The 21,135-nt window shown below is 43.3% G+C and overlaps 1 protein-coding gene across 4 annotated transcripts; it reads right to left on the bottom strand.

Moving 5' to 3' along the window:
* Nucleotides 1–1,460: 1,460 nt before the first annotated feature.
* ALG6 (ALG6 alpha-1,3-glucosyltransferase) lies at nucleotides 1,461–19,444 on the bottom strand. Of its 4 annotated transcripts, none has more exons than XM_033516543.1 (15): nucleotides 19,426–19,444; nucleotides 16,986–17,099; nucleotides 14,032–14,116; nucleotides 12,189–12,278; nucleotides 11,448–11,536; nucleotides 9,704–9,786; nucleotides 9,019–9,083; nucleotides 6,983–7,168; nucleotides 6,627–6,762; nucleotides 4,587–4,672; nucleotides 4,137–4,221; nucleotides 3,033–3,103; nucleotides 2,681–2,749; nucleotides 2,074–2,272; nucleotides 1,461–1,915 (listed from the first exon to the last, which is right to left on the bottom strand). In XM_033516543.1, the coding sequence occupies exons 2-15, from the start codon at nucleotides 17,065–17,067 to the stop codon at nucleotides 1,721–1,723; spliced, it is 1,521 nt and encodes a 506-aa protein (XP_033372434.1). In that variant the 5' UTR covers nucleotides 17,068–17,099; nucleotides 19,426–19,444; the 3' UTR covers nucleotides 1,461–1,720. The 4 variants fall into 4 exon arrangements, with proteins under 4 accessions (XP_033372434.1, XP_033372433.1, XP_015491968.1 ...); XM_033516542.1 differs by lacking the exon at nucleotides 19,426–19,444 and adding an exon at nucleotides 19,307–19,387; XM_015636482.3 differs by lacking the exon at nucleotides 19,426–19,444 and adding an exon at nucleotides 19,282–19,381.
* Nucleotides 19,445–21,135: the final 1,691 nt, after the last annotated feature.

Genomic DNA, 21,135 nt, shown 5'->3' with positions numbered 1-21,135 from the left:
ATTGAGCTTGTACAGGAACCAAGAGCAAAGGTGCTGATGGACAGCAGTGAGGCACAGCAGAACCTCCCCCGTGGCAATTCCTAAATCGGGTGTTTTTAGGGAGATGGAGTTGTCCATCCAGCTCCTGCTGCTCAGCCCCTCATCCACACCCAGCCTCTCAGCACCCTCTGACCTCCTGCTGTACCAGGCTTTTGCCTCGGCAGCAGCTGGGGCTGTTAAGAACCATTTCCAGTTCCACACAAGGTGGATCGGGTGACTCTCACTTTATCACCCCCCGAGGCCACCTCAAGGACAAAGGAAAGGGATAGACCCAAAACTAATGTTTGGGTATGGGGGAAGGATGGGCTCTGCTGGCCACGGGGCTGATGAGACCTGGGCTCCCACCTTCATTTCCCTGTCACACCTTACAGCCCTTCCTCAGGCTGCCAAGGACCAGGCAGGTTCCTGGGGGAAACACGGGGGGTTTGGGATTTCACAGCCTCTGGAGACAAAGATTCCCATTTTGTGTCCCGATACCTCTCAGCCTACACCTGCAGAAAGGCCGTGCTGTGGGCAGAGCTCTCAATGCCACAGTTATGAGTGGGACACACAGAAAATCCTAAACCCTTGTGAAAAGATGGAAGTTTTGTTTTTTTACAGGGGACTGTTGCAGTGAACTGAATTGTTCTCACCCCCAATACCCTTCTAGTTCCTGCTCCAGAGCCCCTTTTCCATTCTCTCCGAGCTGCCAGGGGGGCACTGTTGCCTGGGGGTATTTTTTCCACAACAAATAAGCCTGGAAAAAGTGCACAAATACACGGAGCTGGTGGGACTCCAGTGCCAGGGCTCAGAAGTGGCCCAGCTGGAAGTTCCCAGAACAGCTGATTCACACACTGAGGCTGAGGGCAGTGACAGCCTGGAATGTGACAGGGGAAGCCTTTAAACAAGGGGAGGGGGGGGCTTCTTTTATATTTATATATAGATACAGAAAAAAAAACCTGGTAGACTGACTCCTAATTAAACTATACGACCCTAAATTGCTTTATGATTTATTTTCTTCCTCCATGCTTTGTTATGTTTATAATTACTCAATCAATTTGTATTCTCAGAATTATTGGCTTTGGAGGCTGAGCTGTGCCCAGGGAGAAATTGCAGAGTTGAGTTCAGTTTACATCTGCAAATTGCTGTGCAATTTAATAAGGGGTTTGGGTATTTTCAAACTGCACTGCAGCACCTCAGCTTTTGTTGCAGCAGAACCAAAAGTTTTGGCTTTTCAGTCCTGTTGAAGAGTTGCAGCAGGTTCAGAGCCACACCAGAGCAAAGGGGGACAGTGACCGATGCCACAAACCAGGTTTGTGCCACAAAGCAACTCAGCACAACTTCAGTGCTGCCAAGCACCAGTTTCTACTTTACCTGCACTGCTTCCCTGTGCTTTTTATGCAGGGAAAGGAGAAAACTTCATGCTGCTCTTGCTAATGGAGTATTTTAGCATTAATTCAAAATTTGGTCCTTTATTAGGCATTTTAGGTTTACAAATGGTAACAAAAGTGTGACACTTCCCAAGAAAACAAATCAAATCCCGTTCCCCATGCTCTTCAAAATATTTCTCCTTTAAAACAGTCTCTGATTGCTTTGTGTTTAAATAAGCAAAAGGTTTTTCCTGGCTTTCCTGGAGTTGTGTCCATCACACACAGGTTCCTCTGCAGTGCTGGCACCTCTCAGTCCTGCAGCTTCATCTTCATTAACTGATCTTCTTCTGCCCTCTATTCTTGGAGTCCCAGAGTATCACAACATTGAAATACAGCAGGAACAGCAGGAAGTGGAGGCAGGAAACAATGGCCACAGCCATGGGGAACAAATGGGGCAGGCGCTGGGGAGGAGGCACCGCAGCACTCAGCACTGACAGCGCTCCCATCACGGCCAGGGACAGGAGGAACTGCAAGACAAGAACACCTCACACAGCTCAGCTGCCACTCCACTCCTGGGTGCTCTGCACTCCTCCTCACGGCACAAAAAAGCGACAGCCCCCCCTGCACCGGTACCTCAGTGCTGGAAAAGCTGCAAATAAGAGGTAAAGGAATAACATTTGCTTACCAGGCTCCTGACAATCCTGGGAAAGGACCTAAACCAGGACACGTAACCCTTGAGGGAAAGGGAAAAGGCCTTGAGCTGTAGGTCCTCTGCTGAGGTCTTCTCCAGGATGGAGAAGGAGGCCAGGCACACGGCCAGGAAGGCGGGCGTGGTGACGGCGTAGGGCAGCAGCAGCCCGTCCTTCAGCAGCAGGGGCAGCAGGCTGTGGGGGGCCAGGGCCAGCAGCGTCCCAGGGGCACCCACAGCATGCAGGGAGAAGAGGGAAAAACCAGTAAATGCATTGATCCCTACTAGAACTGGGGCAGAACAGGGCTTTCATGGAATCACAGGTGGGTTTGTGTTGGAAGAGATCTTAAAGCTCATCCTGTTTCAACCCTGACACTATCCCAGGGTGCTCCAGCCTGGCCTTGGGCACTGCCAGGGATCCAGGGGCAGCCCCAGCTGCTCTGGGAATTCTATTCCAGGGCCTGCCCACCCTGCCAGGGAACAATTCCTGCCCAAGATCCCATCCAGCCCTGCCCTCTGGCACTGGGAGCCATTCCCTGGCTCCTGTCCCTCCAGGCCTTGTCCCCAGCCCCTCTCCAGCTCTGTTTAGGAGTTTCCAACTCACCTGAAAGTTGACACCAGTAGAAACCACGTGGCCATAAAGGGGATTTCATTTATGATTAAGCAGACTGGGCTGGAATGAGAAGAAAAAGAGATATCAATTCTTCCCTAATCAAACAAATAAAACAACCCTCCCAGTCCATGCAGGATATCCCCATGGAACAGCAGTGCTGCTGACTGTCCCCAGTGAAAGGACAGACCAGCCTGGCTGTACTTGCACACCTTCATTTACAAGTGATTTAGAAAAGCAAATGTGCAGAGTTGTTAAAATCTGATATATTTGTAAGTGAAAGCAGCATGCAGTAAGAAGATGAGGAAAAGATTGAATTTTATCCACAGAAAAATAATTTACTTACACTGACACGAGAAGAATCGATTTTTCATGGACTTGAAAGGAGAACAGGAAAAATGACAAGGCACAGCTGACCTTAGGAGAGAGAGCAGAGATGTGTCAGCCTGTGACTGCAAAGCTCTGCTTTGGTGTCTGCAGGTACAGGGCAGTGCTAAACGAGCTCAGTTTCCTAATTAATTTTCAGCCTTTCCTCCAGTGCAAACCCCATGCACCCAGAGCAGCTCTGTCACTACTCTCATGTACCAAAACCACCTTGTTTGGGAGTTTATCCAGAATTAGTCACAGAGTCCTTCAGGTAGAGCCTCAGTCTTGCTCAGCTTCCCTGACAAGAGCAAGGAATCACAATATTCCCACACACAGGCACTGGCAAATCCCACTCCTGGTAAAAATTACCCCCAGTTCTGACATAAAGTTTTGCTCCTCATCATGACCAGCCAACAGAAAAAGTAAACAAATTGTCTTTTTATTCCCCCACCAAATAAAAACACATAAAACCAACAAGTTCTCAGGATAAATTTTAGGTAATGCTGTGATAAAATTAAGAAGGGAAATTATCTTGTAACTCTGAAACTTAGAACCCAGCTCCATCTACTTTTGATTTCAAGGAGAACTCAATTTTTGCATGGGAGTGATGGCAATGTGCTTCAATTCAATGACGTGACTAAGAGAAGGCAAACATTTTGGAAAAGAGGATCATTATATTTTCAAACCACTCACGAGCTCACAATGTCCATATGGGGAATTTTTAATGGAATTTTGCAGCCAGTGAAGGAAGAAAAACTGGCACTTTGGAAGCCAAACAAAAAGAGGAGAAATCCCAATTCTGTATGAGGTTTAAATGTGTGTGGAATCTTCCAAAGGCTCTTCAGAGGAAGATAATAAAAATACAGAGTTAAATAAAAAAAACTGAGCTTAAGGAAGAAGTCAGGGTTCAAAGGACAGGCCAGAGCCCTGGATTTGAGGAAGTAAAACACTTTTTAACCAATTCCTTCAGTATTTGATGGCTCCCACCCCTCTGTGCCCTGCACAAGTGCTGTTGGCACTGCTGGTCGCCCTCCAGTGCTTGTGGTGGATACAAAACAAGGAGCAGTGAAAAGCCAACACTCACCAAGGCAAATTTAAACCCTCGCAGGGAAGGCTGGACAGTGAGCTTGATACAGGCAGGCAGCAGGCTCAGGAATGTTACAGCAAAACTAAAGGATTGGGGAAGAAAAACAGTTTTAATATGTGAGTGACTACAGCCATTAACACTTCACTCTGCAGAGCCAGACCTGAATTCTTCACTGAGTCAAGGAGAACTGGGAGCTCTGACTTCTAAGAGCATTGAAAGATTTTTGAATTCTTTCAATTTGCAAATTTTAACTCAGTTTTAAGCAAGCAGCTTAAATCACTATATAAACAAGCAAGGAATTTTTCAGTCATAAATATTCCCAGTATTTCTCTCTCATGACCTGGCAGAAAAATAGAGTATAGGAAAGAACACAGTTTGAGAAGATTTACTCCTCCTGCAAAAATATTGCAGATAAAAACTACCTAAGGCACTCCAGTTATGTCTTACCTGAGTTTTAGCTGAGTTCGAGGGGATATTACATTCTTTATCTTTATAAGGACACTTAGACTGCACCAAATATTGGCTACTTTATCCTGGAAGGAAATAAAAAGGTAATCAGTGATAATTCTATATAATTACACTCATGTTTGTGGGAGCAATGGGGCTTGGGAGGTGGGGATTGTTTGGTTTCTACCATGAGAGTGCAGATAACACTTGCAGGTGTACATCACGTTCTCAGATGCACTGGGGATGATTCTGCTCTTCAAAAATGCAAAGTTTCAAGAGACCCAATTAAAACATGCTCTAAAATAAGTGAGAAATAGTTCTTCAGTACAAGAGACCACAACTTAACCCACGAGAGCAGATATTTTGTGGAGTTAAGGCTGTCCCTGAGTAAACCCTGGCCCACATGAACCCTTTCCCACTCTGTGCTGCACTTTTCCCCCTGTACCTGCCTGTGCTCGCTGCTCACTAGCACTGACAGGGTTAACCCCCAATAAATCAAGAAGTCTAAAGACATTAGCACTTGTGCTAGGATCACTTTCAAAATTAAATTTGTAACTGCAGCTCTCCTGCTGGTGAAACTCATCCCCAGACAGCTGCTGGAGGCACAGCTGTGTAGACACAACTCCCAGCAGCAACTGAGCCCCCTCGGTCCCCGCTGCCAGCACCCGGAATCTGCCGGGGATTCCGGGGAACACAGCCCTGGCAGCACCAACAACCTCCTCCTCCTCCTCCTCCTCCTCCCAGCCAGGCTGATTTTCCAGCCACCAGCAAGTGTTCCCGGGCTGCAAATGGGAACTGGCACACCCTGGGCTGCAAATGGGAGCTGCACACAACCTGTCACACCCCAGGCCAAGTTACTGAGCGCTGCTTACGTGGACAAATTCTCATTTTATCTCCATCAGCATCCAGCAAGTCACTGCCCTGAGCAGCACAGAAAATATTTGGGCTAATATTAGACTAAAATCTTCCAGCTCTTTCAGACTCATTGGTTATTGTCATTTAAAGATTTGATTTTTAAACTTGATACTGAATAAAAGGTGTGGTGAGCAAAATGACTCCTTTATAAATTCCAAATAATTCTCAAGGAAAAGGTTCACTGGGTTTTTTTGAGAGTGTCTTTTTTGGAGAGGTTGTTTGGTGTTTGTTGGGGTTTTTTAAATAAGCTAGCATAGAATACACTAAGAACACCTCCATTGCCTTTGGTACATCAGCACTAACTTTTTTGGGAAAAAAAGTGCCAGTTGTGATATTATTTACACCTAAAAAAATTAAAAGAATAATTAAGATTAATCAAACTACATGAGAATTTATTTTAATCCCTGAGACAACCTGGAAATTCAAAGCTTAGTTTTCTGGGTTAAACCTGAAATTGAGAATCTGCTGTAAAAAGCATAATATTGACTCATGCCCCAATTAAAACAGCAGCAGCTCCCTGTGACCTGAGAACCTTTCTTTTATTCCCAATTTCTGTGGCATTGCCATTTGGCAAATGAGGAATTTACTGGATTAAGGCTCAGCACCTTCAGCGTGGGTGTGTCCACAGCCTGAGCAAAACCAAAAGCAGAAGTGGCCTAGAACTTTAGGAAAATATTGTGGAAACTGCACAAGGTGAGTCAAAAAGGAGGTTCTAGGCTGTATCTGAAACACCATTTAAAAATTATTTTTAAAAAATAATTAGTCCCATTGAAAAGAGGGGAGCAGAACCCAAGAGGCTGAAGCCGTTGACTTTCAAGGTTACATCTTCTGACACTGTCAATTACTATGGAATCTATTTCAATGGAAAAATGTATGGATTGAAGTATGGGTTTGATGATGGGATAAGTGTTGTCTCCTGGTATAATATCCTGGAAGATGCCAGCTGAGCTGGGGTTAAACACTGGATTAAATAACTGGCAAGAAACGACTGCTGAAGAAGCCGTCTCGAGTTACTCGCCCTGCGCTGCGTCTCCCCCATGAAATCCTAAAGGTCAGGCTGAAGGTTTCTCCAGGGATCTAAGAATACAGGACAGGGCAGTGGGTGGGAGAAGAAAACATGCATGCCTCAAACAAGCCTCTGTCAATGGGAAAGAGTCTTCTGAGTACTTGCATGATTTGTTCCACGTCGGTGCCGAACGGGAGCCAGCAGGCAGCGAAGGACAACAGCACTGTCCCTGCCAGTTTAAGCAACAGCACCAACCTGCAACAGGACAGCACATCAGCACAGCACATCAGCACAGCACATCAGCACAGCAGGCCAGCAGTGCTGCCCAGAAATCAGCAGCAATGCTCATCCTGCAGGACTGCAGCACATCACACAGCTGCCTCCCACAGAAATGAATCCAGGAATGCCCACGTGCACCCCACTCCCCGTGCCAGGCCGATTCCTGAGGAAGATAAAACACTTTAAAGCCACTTACCCCTTTCCTTTCAGTCCCTTCTTGAAGCACTTTCCAAGTAAATAGCAAAAAAAGGGCAGGGAATGGTAGAGCTCCATTTGCTTATAATTTAAGGCCAAGCAAAACGTCACAGAGCCCAGGAGATCCCAGTCATGGGACAAACAAAGGACAGCCCACAAGGCCAAGCCAAGGCTCACTGAGTTGTATATGGTTTTTTATGTCAAGGACAAGATACACATCTCACTTCTGGAAGGCAGCAATTAATGCCCTGAGGGAAAGCAGAAATAGCTTGTAAAATGGGTTTTGCCATGTTAGTTTTAAGAACACATTTCCAAGTTGTGACTATGTCACCCCCAGAGATAAAGAAAAATTTACTTCCATTGAAAGTGTTATTTTTATATTTCCAAAGTTTGATTCAGAGCTTGCCCAGGCAAATTCTGTGTGTGTTAATTACACATGTAACGTGTATTCAGCCAACCCAGCTTTTGGTGGCAGTGACAGATCTCTGCAACAAGCAACATTTTCCTCTTGGTATTTACATGAGCAATGATAAAGCTCTCACGAGCTTTCCCTTCCAGCTCTCACAAGATAAGTGCAAAATACTCAAATATGTCAGTGTTTAAATTATGTATAATTTAGTTTAAGGACTTCTGAGGGGTTTGTGATTCTGTTACACACACAAGGCACCCTCATCCATGTCCAGTTCCCTGACTGCTGATCCTGCTCAAACAATGAGTGATAGCTGCTAAAAACAATGTTACTGCCTAGTGTCTTTGAAAAGAGCTTCCCAAGCTCAGAAGATTCTGAAGAGACTAAGCTACACTTACTATTAAACTGCAATAAAGTATTAGCTTTGGTTTTCACTTGTTTTTTGAAAAGTTTAGATCAACCAATAAACACAGAATCCCAGAATGGCTTGAACTGGGAGGGACCTTAAAGCCCATCCAGTGTCACCCCTGCCATGGCAGGGACACCTTCCACTGTCCCAGGCTGCTCTAGCCCGGCCTTGGGCACTGCCAGGGATCCAGGGGCAGCCCCAGCTGCTCTGGGCACCCTGTGCCAGGGCCTGCCCACCCTCCCAGGGAGGAATTTCTCCCTAATATCCAATCCAAACGCACCCTCTGGCAGTGGGAAGCCATTGCCTCCTGTCCTGTCACTCCATCCCTTGTAAACAGTCCCCTGTATTTCTTGTATTGTCAGAAATGTCACAATATTTTGTTTTCCCTCTGTCAACCTAAGCAGCTGTGACAACACATCCTTGCCCACAGAGCTCTCAGCCCACTCACATTTCCCACTCCACATCACCAGGTGTATTTGACACCTCATTGATTTCACATCAGCAAACTCACACTGAGAGGCCCTGATCTTGCCGAGGTGCAGCAGCTCAGGGAAACAAATCTCTGACTTGCTGGAGGTGCTCAGAGGGCAATGTTGGTCACCTCAGAGTGGCAGGGCTGGCACAGAACCCTGCAGGAAATCCCTGCCTCCACAGCAGCTGCTGCACCCCCAGCTACCCCATGACATCTGTACAAAACCAGTATAAACCAGGGCTGTTATTAACAAAGAGCCCCCTGTGCAGGTGCCCACCAGCACCAGGGAGCAGCCAGGCCTGAACCCACCTCCCTGAGCTGTGCAGCCAAGGCAGGAGGGCAGCTTCTCCTGAGCTGAACATTTCACACAGCTCCACCTGCCACTGCCATCCCAGGAAGAGCTGAGGAGATTCCCTGTGCACACACAAATCACAGGAGCACAGCCCATCACTCTCCTCCCTGTCACAACCCTGCTGATTGCCAAGTGACTGACAGGGAGATGAGCTGGAGGCATGGGAAGAATGATATTCATGTTGGGATTGATTTGTGCCAATATCAATAATTTTTATCTCCAATATGTTTCAGACTTGCAGCTTCCTGTGATATCTCTGTTTGGGGTGGGTAGAACACCCCAGATGGCTTTGCACACAGAAATCACCCCGTGCTCAGCTAACAAGTGCTAAGGAGCACCTATAAAATTCCATAATCAGGGATTCATTTCCATATTTCCATGCAGAACAAGGATACTGGAAGTGCCCATGGTCGATAAGGATGAGGCCTGGGTACAGCAGGATGCAGAGAGCACTGGAAACCTGGCAAGAAGAACCAAAAAAAGGGAGGGGAACAATAATTAGTCCAAAATCAGACATTAGACAGAGGAACTTCTCCAGTACAAAAATGTGCCCCTTCAAGGTGCATCCTATACGTAGGAATGTTATTCTCTACAAATAATCATCTGTCAGGAATATTTTGAGGAATAAAAAAGGATAAATATTTGCCATAAATGAGAAAATATTGAATATTGCCTGTCCTTTACAATAGCCTAAAGATCACCTACACCTATCTTCAAGCATTCCAAAAATCAGGAGACTTTTTATTCCAAAATCTACTCTAAGGAGTGTTCAAAACAAAGCAGTTCCCAAATCCCACCCCAGCCACACCATAAATCTTTTTATTTTTGTTTTTTTACTACTTAAGTAATAAATCAATGGAAAATTTTATTATTAGAAGTCTTAAAATAATTGCTGTATGATAAAATAAAGGCTTTTTTAATGCTTTTAAGTGAAAAGCCTATAACATGAGCTATAGTGGCTGTCACCAGTTTTACATGGAAGCCATCAGGGTGTTCTAGGTGTTAATTAACTCAGTGTTACATTTCTACCCTGTTCTAACAGTGTTTTCTTTGTTTAATTTACACACACCAGGTACTTGCCTTTTTTTTAGCAGATGTTTCTTTCAAGGAAAAACAATATAAAATAACTGCAGGGATATAAACCAGCAAATCAGCAACAAACACTGAAAAATAAAGATTAACTTTCCATTAGAATCCTCCCACAAGGGGAAAAAAACACAGGCAAACAAACATTAAAATATCAGAAATAAACTGGGCAGTTCCACTTCAAAGGACAAAAAGAACCAGGTCTACAGAATTTGATCTTGTTAATGTTTCTAAGGCTCATTTCTGATGTCCCAGAGCTGCTGCTTCCACGTGTTCAGCTGTCCTGGCTCCTGGCACAGCCTCAGTCACTCTCTAGTTCCTCACATGCCACAAGCAGGGCAGGCATTCAGGAATGGCCCAAAGAAACCAGCCCTGCCTGCAGCCAGGTTCTGGGACAGGCAAAAGGGGCTGGGGCACAGGGGAGAAACTCCAGATATTCCCAATCTCTGTGGGAATTACCAGTGATGGGGATAAAGAGACTGAAAGGGATTTGGCTTTGATCACCTGCCTATAGCAAGGATTTGTGAGAGGAGAGAAGAAAACGGAGCCAGCAGGTTCCCCTGCCCAGGGTGTGTCCAGCACGTGAACTCTTCTGGAGTTGTCTTAAAAACTCAAGAAAAAACTCATATTATTTCTACAAACCACCTCCAGCAGACGTGCAGTGGCTCCAAGAGGGAAAGGAGATGTTTAAATACTTCAGTTATCCAGGGATGAATTGTTTTGCCAGCTTAAGCCACAGCTAAACAAACGTACCCAAGGTGTTAGCAAAACAAATACACTGATGCTTAAAATAAAGCTGCCATTGACCACCCTGAATTATTTTAATGCACTCTTCTAATGGCCCCTGTTAAAAAGTGTTTATCAGCTCTCCAGATCCATCAGTGTTGTGTCAAGTGAGTTGATTTCAAAATTAATAAAGACCATTTCAAGGGTAATTAAATACTAGTGATTTTTATTTTTTTTTTTCAATTCAATCAATTACCAGAGAGCAGACTGAGAGGTTTGTGAAGTCCAGAAAAGCTATTGATGAACAACAAATTCTGCTGTTGCAATCAGAAAGCATTTTGTGTTAGAAAAAGCAAAAGACATTTCAAATGAAAGAAAACAGTAACAAGAAACAAGAGTTCATTTGCCACATTGTTTGCTGTCCTACTGTTGAGCTACTAAATTATGGTAAAAATCTTCTTCAGCTCATTTGTTTGCTGTTCAAAATAATCAAATGGTGTAAGACAAATTTAGAATACAAGTAGTAAAATAAATTTTTACTTTTTTTTGCTCACAGTAATAATATCAAATATCTCTGCCTCTGAGATCAGCTCCTAATGAAGATCTCTGATATCTCCAGAGGTTAAGTCAGTAAATTCCAGGCTACATGGAAAATAATTTTACAATAAAAAACAAGTTAAGCTAAAAATAAAAAGACAGAATAGAAGGGAATACAAGAATATTTTCAAAATTAAAAAGTGGGTCTATGCTACAAAGAGTAGTTGTGGTTTTGAGTTTCTCATTAATTAATTGGGTTGAAAACTTGTTTCTATATTTTATATTTATCAGCTTCACAAATGACAGCTGAAGAGGAAATAATGCAGGAATTTGGCTCAGAAATGGATCTGCAAAGCCACCCAATTAAAAACCTGAGAATAAACCAGTAAAGACAGAGATGCTGCATATTAAACATGCTGAATTAGTAAGCAAGACAAATGTGCAGGATGATCCCAAGGAAATATAATCTTCCTACCTGTTGTACGCATAAATAACTTATGGGGCTGACTCTCATAGCCCCGAGAGGTGTGCAGAGCAACCCAATCAGGATTTATTAACTTTGCACTGTAAAACAAAGTACAGACACATCAAAATGCAGACACTTCTCATTTCCCTTTACACTCCTTGCAGCAATAAAGATGACACACACAGGAGCAGATTCCAAGAATGAAGATGAATGAGAAGAAATATTTCAGAGAGCAATAGTGATCAATGAAAGCTTTTCCTCACCACTAGATCAGTTTACACTATAGACTGTTCCACAATTAAACAAAAATAACCTTTGGAAACAGTAAAAATGGAATACAATATTTATTAGGACAAGATAACCACCTCCAGTCTGGTTCCAGGGACTTTAAAAAAAAACAATTGTAAATACCTTTCATGCTTAAGTATTAAATATAAACCATTTACAGTTCACATAGATGCCCCACATAGCTGTGCCTGTGCACTTTAACCTACATTCTTATTCCATAAGTCTCATTCCAACAGCAGCAAAGCCCTTGTGGAAAAAGTATTCCAATAACAGAATTCTATTTACATGATATCCACTCATCAAATGTCACTTGGGCCCTGCACACACGAGAGCTTTCCCAGGCAATGCCCCCTGTTCCTGCAGCACTTTTCCCTGGGCATCCCAGATCCAGCAGTGGCTTGTAGGGAAAGCTGAATATCCAGAAAGAAAAATGTAACAGAGGATTTAAATCACTGAACTTACATGTAAGCACACACAAAACTGTGATAGGCAGTGAGAGGTGGGTAATCGAGGCCCCAGTACAGCAGGTTGTTGTCACTTGTATTGAAGTACCTAGAAAAAATAAAATTCAATTTAAAGACTACATTTCCAGCTTGGTTTTGACCCAAGGAAATGGCCAAATATTAAATGTATTCCAAATCCAAAATAGAAGGTGGCAACATCTATACCTGCTACATTTCACTTCACATTAAATAAGTCTCAAGCAACAAAATTACAGCAAAGGAGATGCAGACTTCACACATTTGTGTTTGAAAAAAAAAAGCTGCTACAGTTCACTTGAGTGGAGAGGGAAACTCCTGGCTCTACCTCCAAACCCAGGTGGCCCAGGTGAAAGGAAGGAAAAGTGTTTTCCCAGTTGGGATTCTGTTGTGTCAGGAATTCTGTGGCACTGATAAAATGAAGTCACCTCTGGCAAATGAGATCAGAAGGGTTTGTCCAAGGAAAAGTTCCAGCAATGAGGAGCAGCCCCTTCCCATCTCCCAGTGAAACACTCCCACTGCCACGGGGCAGGCTCTTGGCTTTTCCACTTCCTCTCTTCAAATGCAGCCGATTTTTGACATTTATAATAGTAAATGATATTTCTTGAATTCTTTATGAGCTGCCTGAAGTGTCTTCTGAACTGATGATAAATCCCATTTCTTTGAGTTGCATCTCTGCCTCTCATCCTACAATTCAAGATTGCTCCTGCCAAAGCAGTGCAGATTCTTCATGCAGAATGTCACAGCTTGCAACTTTCAGGGAACTTGCCAGTTTTGGGGATTTATTTTTTCATTTTACTTTCCATAAAGTTTTTAATTCAAAAAAGAAAAACAACCCCTATATATCCAGTAATATTTAGTAAGGAAGCTTTCAGAGCTTTAATTAGCAGTAGAATAAGAAAGGACACTCCTAAAGCAGCCTTTAGTAAATAATGTTAAGACTTTAAAGAATAATATAAACCAGAAATATTTCAATTCTAGAATGCAATCCCTTGCACATCAGCCAAGATGTGCTTTTCCAAACACCCACTTTGCTGCATTCAAGATCCAATTCCCAAAGCAGACCCAACCCAAAAAACCCTTCAATTATAAATATAAAATTACATCAATTATAAAACCAGAGAGCAAATAGAAGCCCAAGGTGCCCACCTGGCAGTCCCTCAGCTAAAGCCAGCCTGCAGCAGTGTCTGATCTGGCCCCTGGGAATGCCTGGCAATATTGGCTGCTATAACTCCTAATTTTAAGGAGACACAGCTCAGTGTAGTAGACTGGATCAGAGCTGCCAACTCCATTATTATGTAACACCTCTTATCCCAACTCTGGCACAGGCAGGGTTTGGATATCCCAGAAAAAAAAAGGACAAAAATGATAATATAGGAACAAGAGGATGATCTGAGGTCACTAGACAGAGCCATCTGCAGAGTTCATGTGTATTTACAGATCACAAGTGAATTAATTTTCTGTTTTGTCAGATTAGTCTGTTGCCCAACAGACAGCCAGGGAAAAAATTACACCACACACACACACCTCTGTCCTTGCTGGAAGATGAGCTGGAATTCCAGTATATTCCAATTTGGATTGTAGCACATATATGGACTAAATTTTTTCCTCCGAAGAATATTAGGAATAATTCAAAAATCAATAAAATATTTAGAATAGCTCTCCTCCTGTTTTACGTGATCTGTACAAATGAAGCTCACTATAAATCTAGAATCCAGAATTCCCACAATTAAAAATCTCATGGATCATGGGAGCAAACAGTGAACTCAGAGGTGTAAAATCCAAGCAGGATTTGCTCCCATTCTCCCTTTGTAAGCACCACCTACCACTGCCTGATGGGTAAGTTGTAGGTGATTTCTTGCCAGTGCCTCTGAGCCTCGTAGTCTCCATACATGGGTGGTTTTCCTGCCCCTGAAAAGAGAGCACACAGCATTTAGGACATTATTTAGTTTATAGATTGCTTCCCCCCAGTTATGTATTGCATATTAATTACTAATTTTATTCTCCATTTCTCTATATTGAGGGCAAATAGAGACCTCATCATGCAGCCTAACAGAGAGGAAAAAAAAAGTTATGTGTTCTTTTGGCTTTCTGGAGATTTCTGCAATGAGCATTTATCAAAGATACTCTGCTGTGAAGAACTGCTTCCTCATCTGACAAAAAAAATCATTTCCAAGTGCAGATGAAAAATGTGGTACTTCCCCTGAACTAGGAAAATGCACATAATGGACATGTTACAGTGATTCTGTGGGAACTGCTGCACTCCCTTGCTATGTGATAATTGTCAATATTCTCACTTGTGTTTCAGCTATGTCATGGTACCTTATTATTAATATTATAATATTATTATTTGCCATTTTCATGTGGGGGGAAAAAAAAAAAAAAGCTTTATCAATGCAAATATTTCAGATATCAAATACTTCCCTTGATGGAAGCCTAACTGTGATAATGGCAGCATACAAAGCATCTTCCCAGAGTTTATTTACTTCTATTAACCTGATCATTGAGATCAGCAACTGATTGTGCTCCCAGTGAAATATTGACATGAGCCAGACAGAGATTTAAGAGGTTCTTTAAAATATAAGAAAGCCATCTCTGTTTTTACCCATGATCTATGTTTGTGGGAATCCCACAAGCTCAGCAATGTGCAATTTATTCCCAGAAAGTGGAAAGGACCTCTTATCTCTGCTAATTTCTCCCTGGGTGGTGGAGAAAGCAGATTATCTCCACTCTCACACATTCAGCTTAAAGTTTCTCAAAGAAGTCAGGTCACTGGAGTTTCATCAGTGTCAATTCTGTAGCTCTAAGTCCAGTGGAACAAAGAATCTGCCACAGGATTATTCAAATACAAAATAGATATTACCCAAATTTTAGACTGTCTGTGTGTGTATCAACTTCTCAATCTCTAGGGGGAAAAAAGGGATGACAAAAATTAATTGCCTTCAGAATGACCAAAAGATCTTAATCCAAAGGTTTGATTATTAAAAGCCAGCTACCGATCAGTTCATTTGACAATGCACATTTAGATTCCATCGACAGAAAACACCAAGTACACATAAAAAATGAGTTAAAAATTGATAAAACTGGAATATTTTATTTTAAGAGGCTCACTAATACCTTAAAAGCAGTGATCTTATTCAGTTTTATTGTTTACCTGGGAACAGATTTTTTTAAGGGTTTGAAGCTGCCTCTCAACACCTGTATTTAGCAGGAGTTTGGCAATGCATTAAAAAAATTACGCATTAACCTATGAAACCAAATTTTTCCTCAATAATTCTCCAAGGCCAGCTCATTTCTAATGGTAACTTTTCAAAACCAGGAATTAGCTTCTGCTTTTTCATTTAATTCCAGAGACAGATCCAAAAGCAAGCTGATAGCAAGGAACAGGGTGGGAATGAGACAGAGATCCAAGGGTGCACAGTAAATGAGGGTGAAATTAAAAGTTTGTCACAACTGCAAGAAGTCAAAGAGAAAAAAAAAAATAATCCCAGTGGATTTATGTGTTTGACAGTTCCAACACTGGGATTTGTCTTTTTACAGCCAGCCAATGCTCAAAGTTAAGCTTTAATAATTTGCTGGACTGGATCAGATTCAGCTTTTCCTATTCCAAGAGCAGTTATATCAGCACTGTGGAGGAAATAAGATTTAAAAATTGTTATTTTAGCTCAGACTTTATTTTAGACTCTCTCCCACAATCTTGATTGGTTTGAAATTAAATCAACTTACAAAAATCTAGTTAGCAACGGAATTCTAAATAAATCCTCTTGCACTGCAAGAGAAATTCAGTGTTTGCCTAAAGACAGGGTGCTTCATGCTTAGAGATGGGTAAAAATCTCAGTTACCTACAGATCTCTCAGAAATGGCATTTTGAGAAAGAAAACTCAAACCAAAACAATTGGAAATACAGTTCATCTTCAAGCAAATTCTTCAAAAAATGAAAGCCAGAATTACCAGTTAAAATCAGCAGAATGTTTCTGAGCAGCTCCAGCTACTCAGGGGATGAGGCTCAAAAACCAGAGTAAAATTGAACTTGTGACTCTTTGGGCTGATGAGGATTGGAAGCATTGGTTCATTTTTTATCTTTTATTAAATCTGCAGAGAGCAAGCCTTGTGCAAGCTCATTCCAAGTGTGGGAATGGAACTGGGAGGCTTGGGAAGGAAGGAAGGAAGAATTGCTAATTCTTTGCAAGCTTTCTGACACAGGGAGGAGGAAAACTCATCCATTACCAGAATGTAGCTCTGGCTCCTGCTGTAAACAAACTTAAGGAGGTACAGCTACAAGGCAGAGCCATTGTTCACTCCATGTCACCTCTGCACTGTCTTCATTAGCACCAGGATTAGCTAAATATAAGCTAAATTAAAATATAAATAATAAGGTTATATCTGCTGCAGAATTTAAAAGACACTATGAGGCAAATGTACAAGTGGACTGCAATATTCTGCAAATAAAGGCACAAGGGAAAAGAGCCAGATATTGATCCTAAAACATTAATGATCATCAGCACTACCAAAAAATAAAGTTATGGTGGCTTCTTCCAGTGTTTTGCTCCAAACTGTGATGTCAATCATGGCACATTTCAGAAAACAAGCAAAAGGAATTCCCAAGGAAATCGAGAGGAACTAAAATATAACAACAGCTGAAATAACGCATTGCTTCCCATTTATGATTTTATACAAACAACAATAAAATAAATAAGGAATAAATAACATTTATTTTCATTTCTCACACACCCCATAACCCCTTTCCCCAAGGCTGCTGCAGCCCATGCAGGTGCCTTACCTGAGTAGGAGCCCAGGGACACAGCCCAGCGCACGGTGAGTGCCAGCAACACCGTGATTGTCATCAGGCTCCACTTCTCCATGGCTGGAGACACTTCTGGGACACTCCAGGGACCTGGGAACACAGCAGGAGCATTGCTACAGCACCAGCCAGGCTTCTGTCCTCAGCCATTACTGCTAAACAGTCCCTCCCTTAATAACTCACTGCATTATTAACAAGCACAGGGGTTTAAAAAGTGAATAAATGGCCCAGGATAAAGTTCATGCCACTTCTCACCACGGCCAGATTATGCAAAGTCTGGTATGGGCACCACTGCTGGTTTAAACAAAAGAAAAGTTATTTAAAAGTTAATTAGCATCAGGAGATGTTATTCTCCATCCTTCTACCCCCAAAAAGCAACAGGGCTGATATCCCACCAAGCTTATTTCACCACATTAAGGATCCAGTAAAAGTAAGAAATATTGCCAAGAAACAGGAAAATTATTACGTTGCCCTATGCAAAAAAAAAAAAAAAACCCAAAACAAACAACTAAAAAAACCCTCAAAACATGTAGTGGTTTAGGTTTGTTGATTTGAGTTTTTTGGTTAATGTACTAAATAATGTGGTGGGTTTAGTGTTGGTTAAAATTATTAGTGTACTTACTTATTTTTTGTTGGGAGATATGCATTAAGAGGAGGGTAAAATAGGTTAAAAATTGAAAAGGTATTAAGAAAATTTTATTAATAGAATTAAAAGAATAAGAAGTATTAGAATAACACTTTTAGAATGTGGGGTTTTTTTGTTTGATTTTTTTTTTAATTGATAATGTAGAGATAAAACTTGGGATTTTAAATTAGTTATTATTTTTATAATAGTTTTTAATTACTTTTTGTAGGGAGATGTTAGGGTTAGGGCCCCTAACTACAGAACATGCAAACTTCAACCCAAAGAGTCAAAGAATTTTTAGTCTGAACTAGGAAAAAAGTGAGGAAGGAATTACTCCAGTCTTGAAGGGTACAACCGCCACAGCCTTTCCTTGCAGAAAAAGCATCATTTGATTTGAGTTTAATTCACTTGTTACTGACCAAAACAAAAATCCCATACAGCAGAAGCACTGAGCTGCTGTTTTAGTACCAGACAAGCAACATCCAAGGCATGTTTAGGTTATTCTTCTCCAGCCCCACCCATATTTATTTACTATTCACAGAAAGGTGTGACCCAACACCACTACCAAGGGGAAAAAAGAAGGTAAATAATAATATAAATCTGTGGCAGCAGATCTCCATCTATGGGTAGGAAGGTGAACACTGATATTTGCATGTTTTCACCTGTGCCTATGCCACAGGGGAGACACTTTCATCTAAATAAAAGATATATTTGTCCATCCTATCTCGACATAACATTAATTAATTACATCATCTTAATTATTACATAGCACCAGCCTCACCTACAGACTCCCCCATCTCTGTTCCGCTCATTTACTTTTGCTGTTCCCTACATTTGGAATAACAATTGTTTTCTGGGATATTGAGTTTTTCTCAGCTCTCAAAAGTGGCTCTTGAAGTATTCTTTCCTCCTTATTTTTCACCTTTAACAATTATCCCATATTACCTATAACAAAAAGCCACGTTTTTGTTAGATTCTAAAGCACGGAACTTTTAATTCTTGGTATCCTGTGGGGAACAATGTTAGACAAGGAATAATTTTTAGGGGATGATAAAGGCGGTATGGCCAATCCCAAATTTTTCACCTTTCTCTGGATGTGCAACATCTAGGGGGGTCTCTCAAGATCCCACCTGTAAGCATGAGGTGAAAGTCAGCTAAATAAATCCCAAAAAACCCGCTATCCTTCCACACTGCCTACGATAAAGGCTCGGATAAATAACACAAATACAAACCACCCACTCCTGGCCCAAGGAGGCAGACAGAACCCAGCATGCCCCTGAATAGCACTTGTTTTAAAAGAGGTGTCAGCACACGTTTCAGCAGCTGAAAAACGCACAAAGCGAATGAAGAATTTCATTTCTCCCAGCAACACTTGTCTACAACCTTGCTGTTTCCCTAATCCTTGTCAGGAGACGCCTTTATTCCTCACCCTTCCCCCTCACACCTCGCTGTGCCCTCAGGGCGGGCCGGGGCTGTGGGGCTCACACCGGGGCCGAGCTGCCCCCGGCCACGGGCGGGCCCTGCCGCCCCTCAGCCCCCTAAACCTCCCCGACCCGCTCTCCTTGGCCCCCCTCAGCCCCTCAGCGCCCTGAGGCGGCTCACCCCACAGCCCCCTGACCGCGCTCACCCCACAGCCCCCTGACCGCTCACCCTCGTCACCGCGCAGCGCCCGCACCTCCCTGAGCTGCTCAGCCCCCGCTGCCGCTCTCGGTCCGCCGCTCTCGGTTCCCCGCTCTCGGTTCCCCGCTCTCGGTCCCCCGGTTCCCCTCAGCCCGTCCCGCCCGGGGCTCTCACCGGGCTCGGGCCGGGCGCGCGCGCTTCCGCCTGCGCGGCGCCTTCCGGGCGCGCTGTGCGCGTGCGCGGGGCGGGAGCGCCTCAGGGAGCTCCGCCATGGCCGGGGCCGCGCTGCGAGCGCTGCCGCCTGCTCCGGGAGGAGATAAAGCTCCAGGGAAACCTCCGGGAGAGCTGGACAGGGGCTCTGGACAAGTGATAGGGGAAGGCGGAATGGTTCTCACTGCCACAGGGCGGGGTTAGGCGGGATATTGGGCAGGAATTGTTCCCTGTGAGGGTGGGCAGGCCCTGGCACAGGGTGCCCAGAGCAGCTGGGGCTGCCCCTGGATCCCTAAAAGTGTCCAAGGCCAGGTTGGACAGGGCTTGGAGCAGCCTGGAATAGCGGAAGGTGTCCCTGCCCATGGCAAGAGTGGCGCTGGATGGACTTTAAGATCCCTTCCAACCCCAGCCATCATGTTTGGGTTGAATTCATGTTTCTCTACTATGCCAGCCAGCTGGGGAGCAGCTCCTCAGCCTTTACGGCTTGGAGTTTATATCTGGGAACCGATTGGTACATAAAGCTCTTAGCACAGAATCTCGGGCTGGAAGGGACCACAGTGGGGTCATCTGGTGGCACCTCCCTGCTCAGGCAGGGCCATCCCTGGCACAGAGTTGTGTCCAGACAGCCTCGAGTGTCTCCAGCGAGGAACACTCTGAATCTCTCTGTGATGCACCATAGGCCTTGCTTTTAAAGATTTCAGTCTTACCCTTTCTGATTTTCTTGAAGGTCTTGACAAAGCACAGAGCATAACAGAAATCAGAGAACCACAGGATGGTCCGGGTTGGAAGAGACCTTAAAGATCATCTCATTCCACACCCTGCCATGGGCAGAGACACCTTCCACTATCCCAGGCTGCTCCAAACCCCATCCAACCTGGTCTTGTCTTCTCTTTGTGTGTCTGACTGAGGTCAGGACATGAAACTGAGATTATTCTTAAAATTAAAACCACATACTGAGGGTTTCATGGTCACACCTGCCAGGTGAGCTGGCAGCAGTGCTGTCCTTGGGCTGGAATCCCAGGGCTGAAAGTTGTGATGGATTTAAACACAGCTGCTACAAAAAGCAAATGTGGTCAAGAAATGTCTGATCACTTACAACAGAAATATTAAACTAAACAGAGATTACTGGAAAACCAAGTGATTTATAATTTTCTTTTTCAGGTGTACAGATTATTTTTAAAAGATACAAGCACTATAAATATAATATCGCATGACACTAGAGATAGCTTTTCTTCCTTGATGTTTTTCCAATGCTGATTTTCCCCTATCCCAACCATTTTTGAGTGCAAATTCTTTGGATGTCCTGGCCCCTCTTACACCTGCCATAATTTCAGCCACTTGTGGTGTTGCCTCATGTGGGATGGTGTGAAGAGACTGAAAGCTGTCTTAAACAGATAAAGGTAAAAATCACACCTCTCTGCTGGCTTGCCAAGGTGTTTGGAGCTGCAATCCTGTGGAAAATGGCAGATTATGACCACCAGATTTTACATAGTTTGCCTAATCTGATATACTCGGTAATTTATATTCCTGCTAGGCAAAGTGCATCCATTTCAGGATTTTGACAGGATGTCTGGAAATGCCAAGTCTGTAAAATAAAGATAATCCTACAAATTCATCAATTACAAACTAACTCAGGGTTATGCCTCCTGAACCCACAGCGGCTGGAGCTGCTTT

Source organism: Parus major, chromosome 8 (genome assembly GCF_001522545.3).
Source record: "Parus major isolate Abel chromosome 8, Parus_major1.1, whole genome shotgun sequence".
Classification (NCBI taxonomy): domain Eukaryota; kingdom Metazoa; phylum Chordata; class Aves; order Passeriformes; family Paridae; genus Parus; species Parus major.
This window is presented reverse-complemented; position numbering and strand designations above follow the sequence as displayed.

Bases quoted from the DNA above. Each gene is read 5' to 3' on its own strand.
- ALG6 (XM_033516543.1), bottom strand. From the start codon at position 17,067: ATGGAGAAGTGGAGCCTGATGACAATCACGGTGTTGCTGGCACTCACC. The intron at 4,673-6,626 runs GCATGCATGTTT...ATTTCCTTCCAG, and splicing joins TTGACAGAGGCTTGTTTGAG to GATAAAGTAGCCAATATTTG. The intron at 2,750-3,032 runs GTAAGTAAATTA...TTCTCATTCCAG, and splicing joins TCGATTCTTCTCGTGTCAGT to CCCAGTCTGCTTAATCATAA.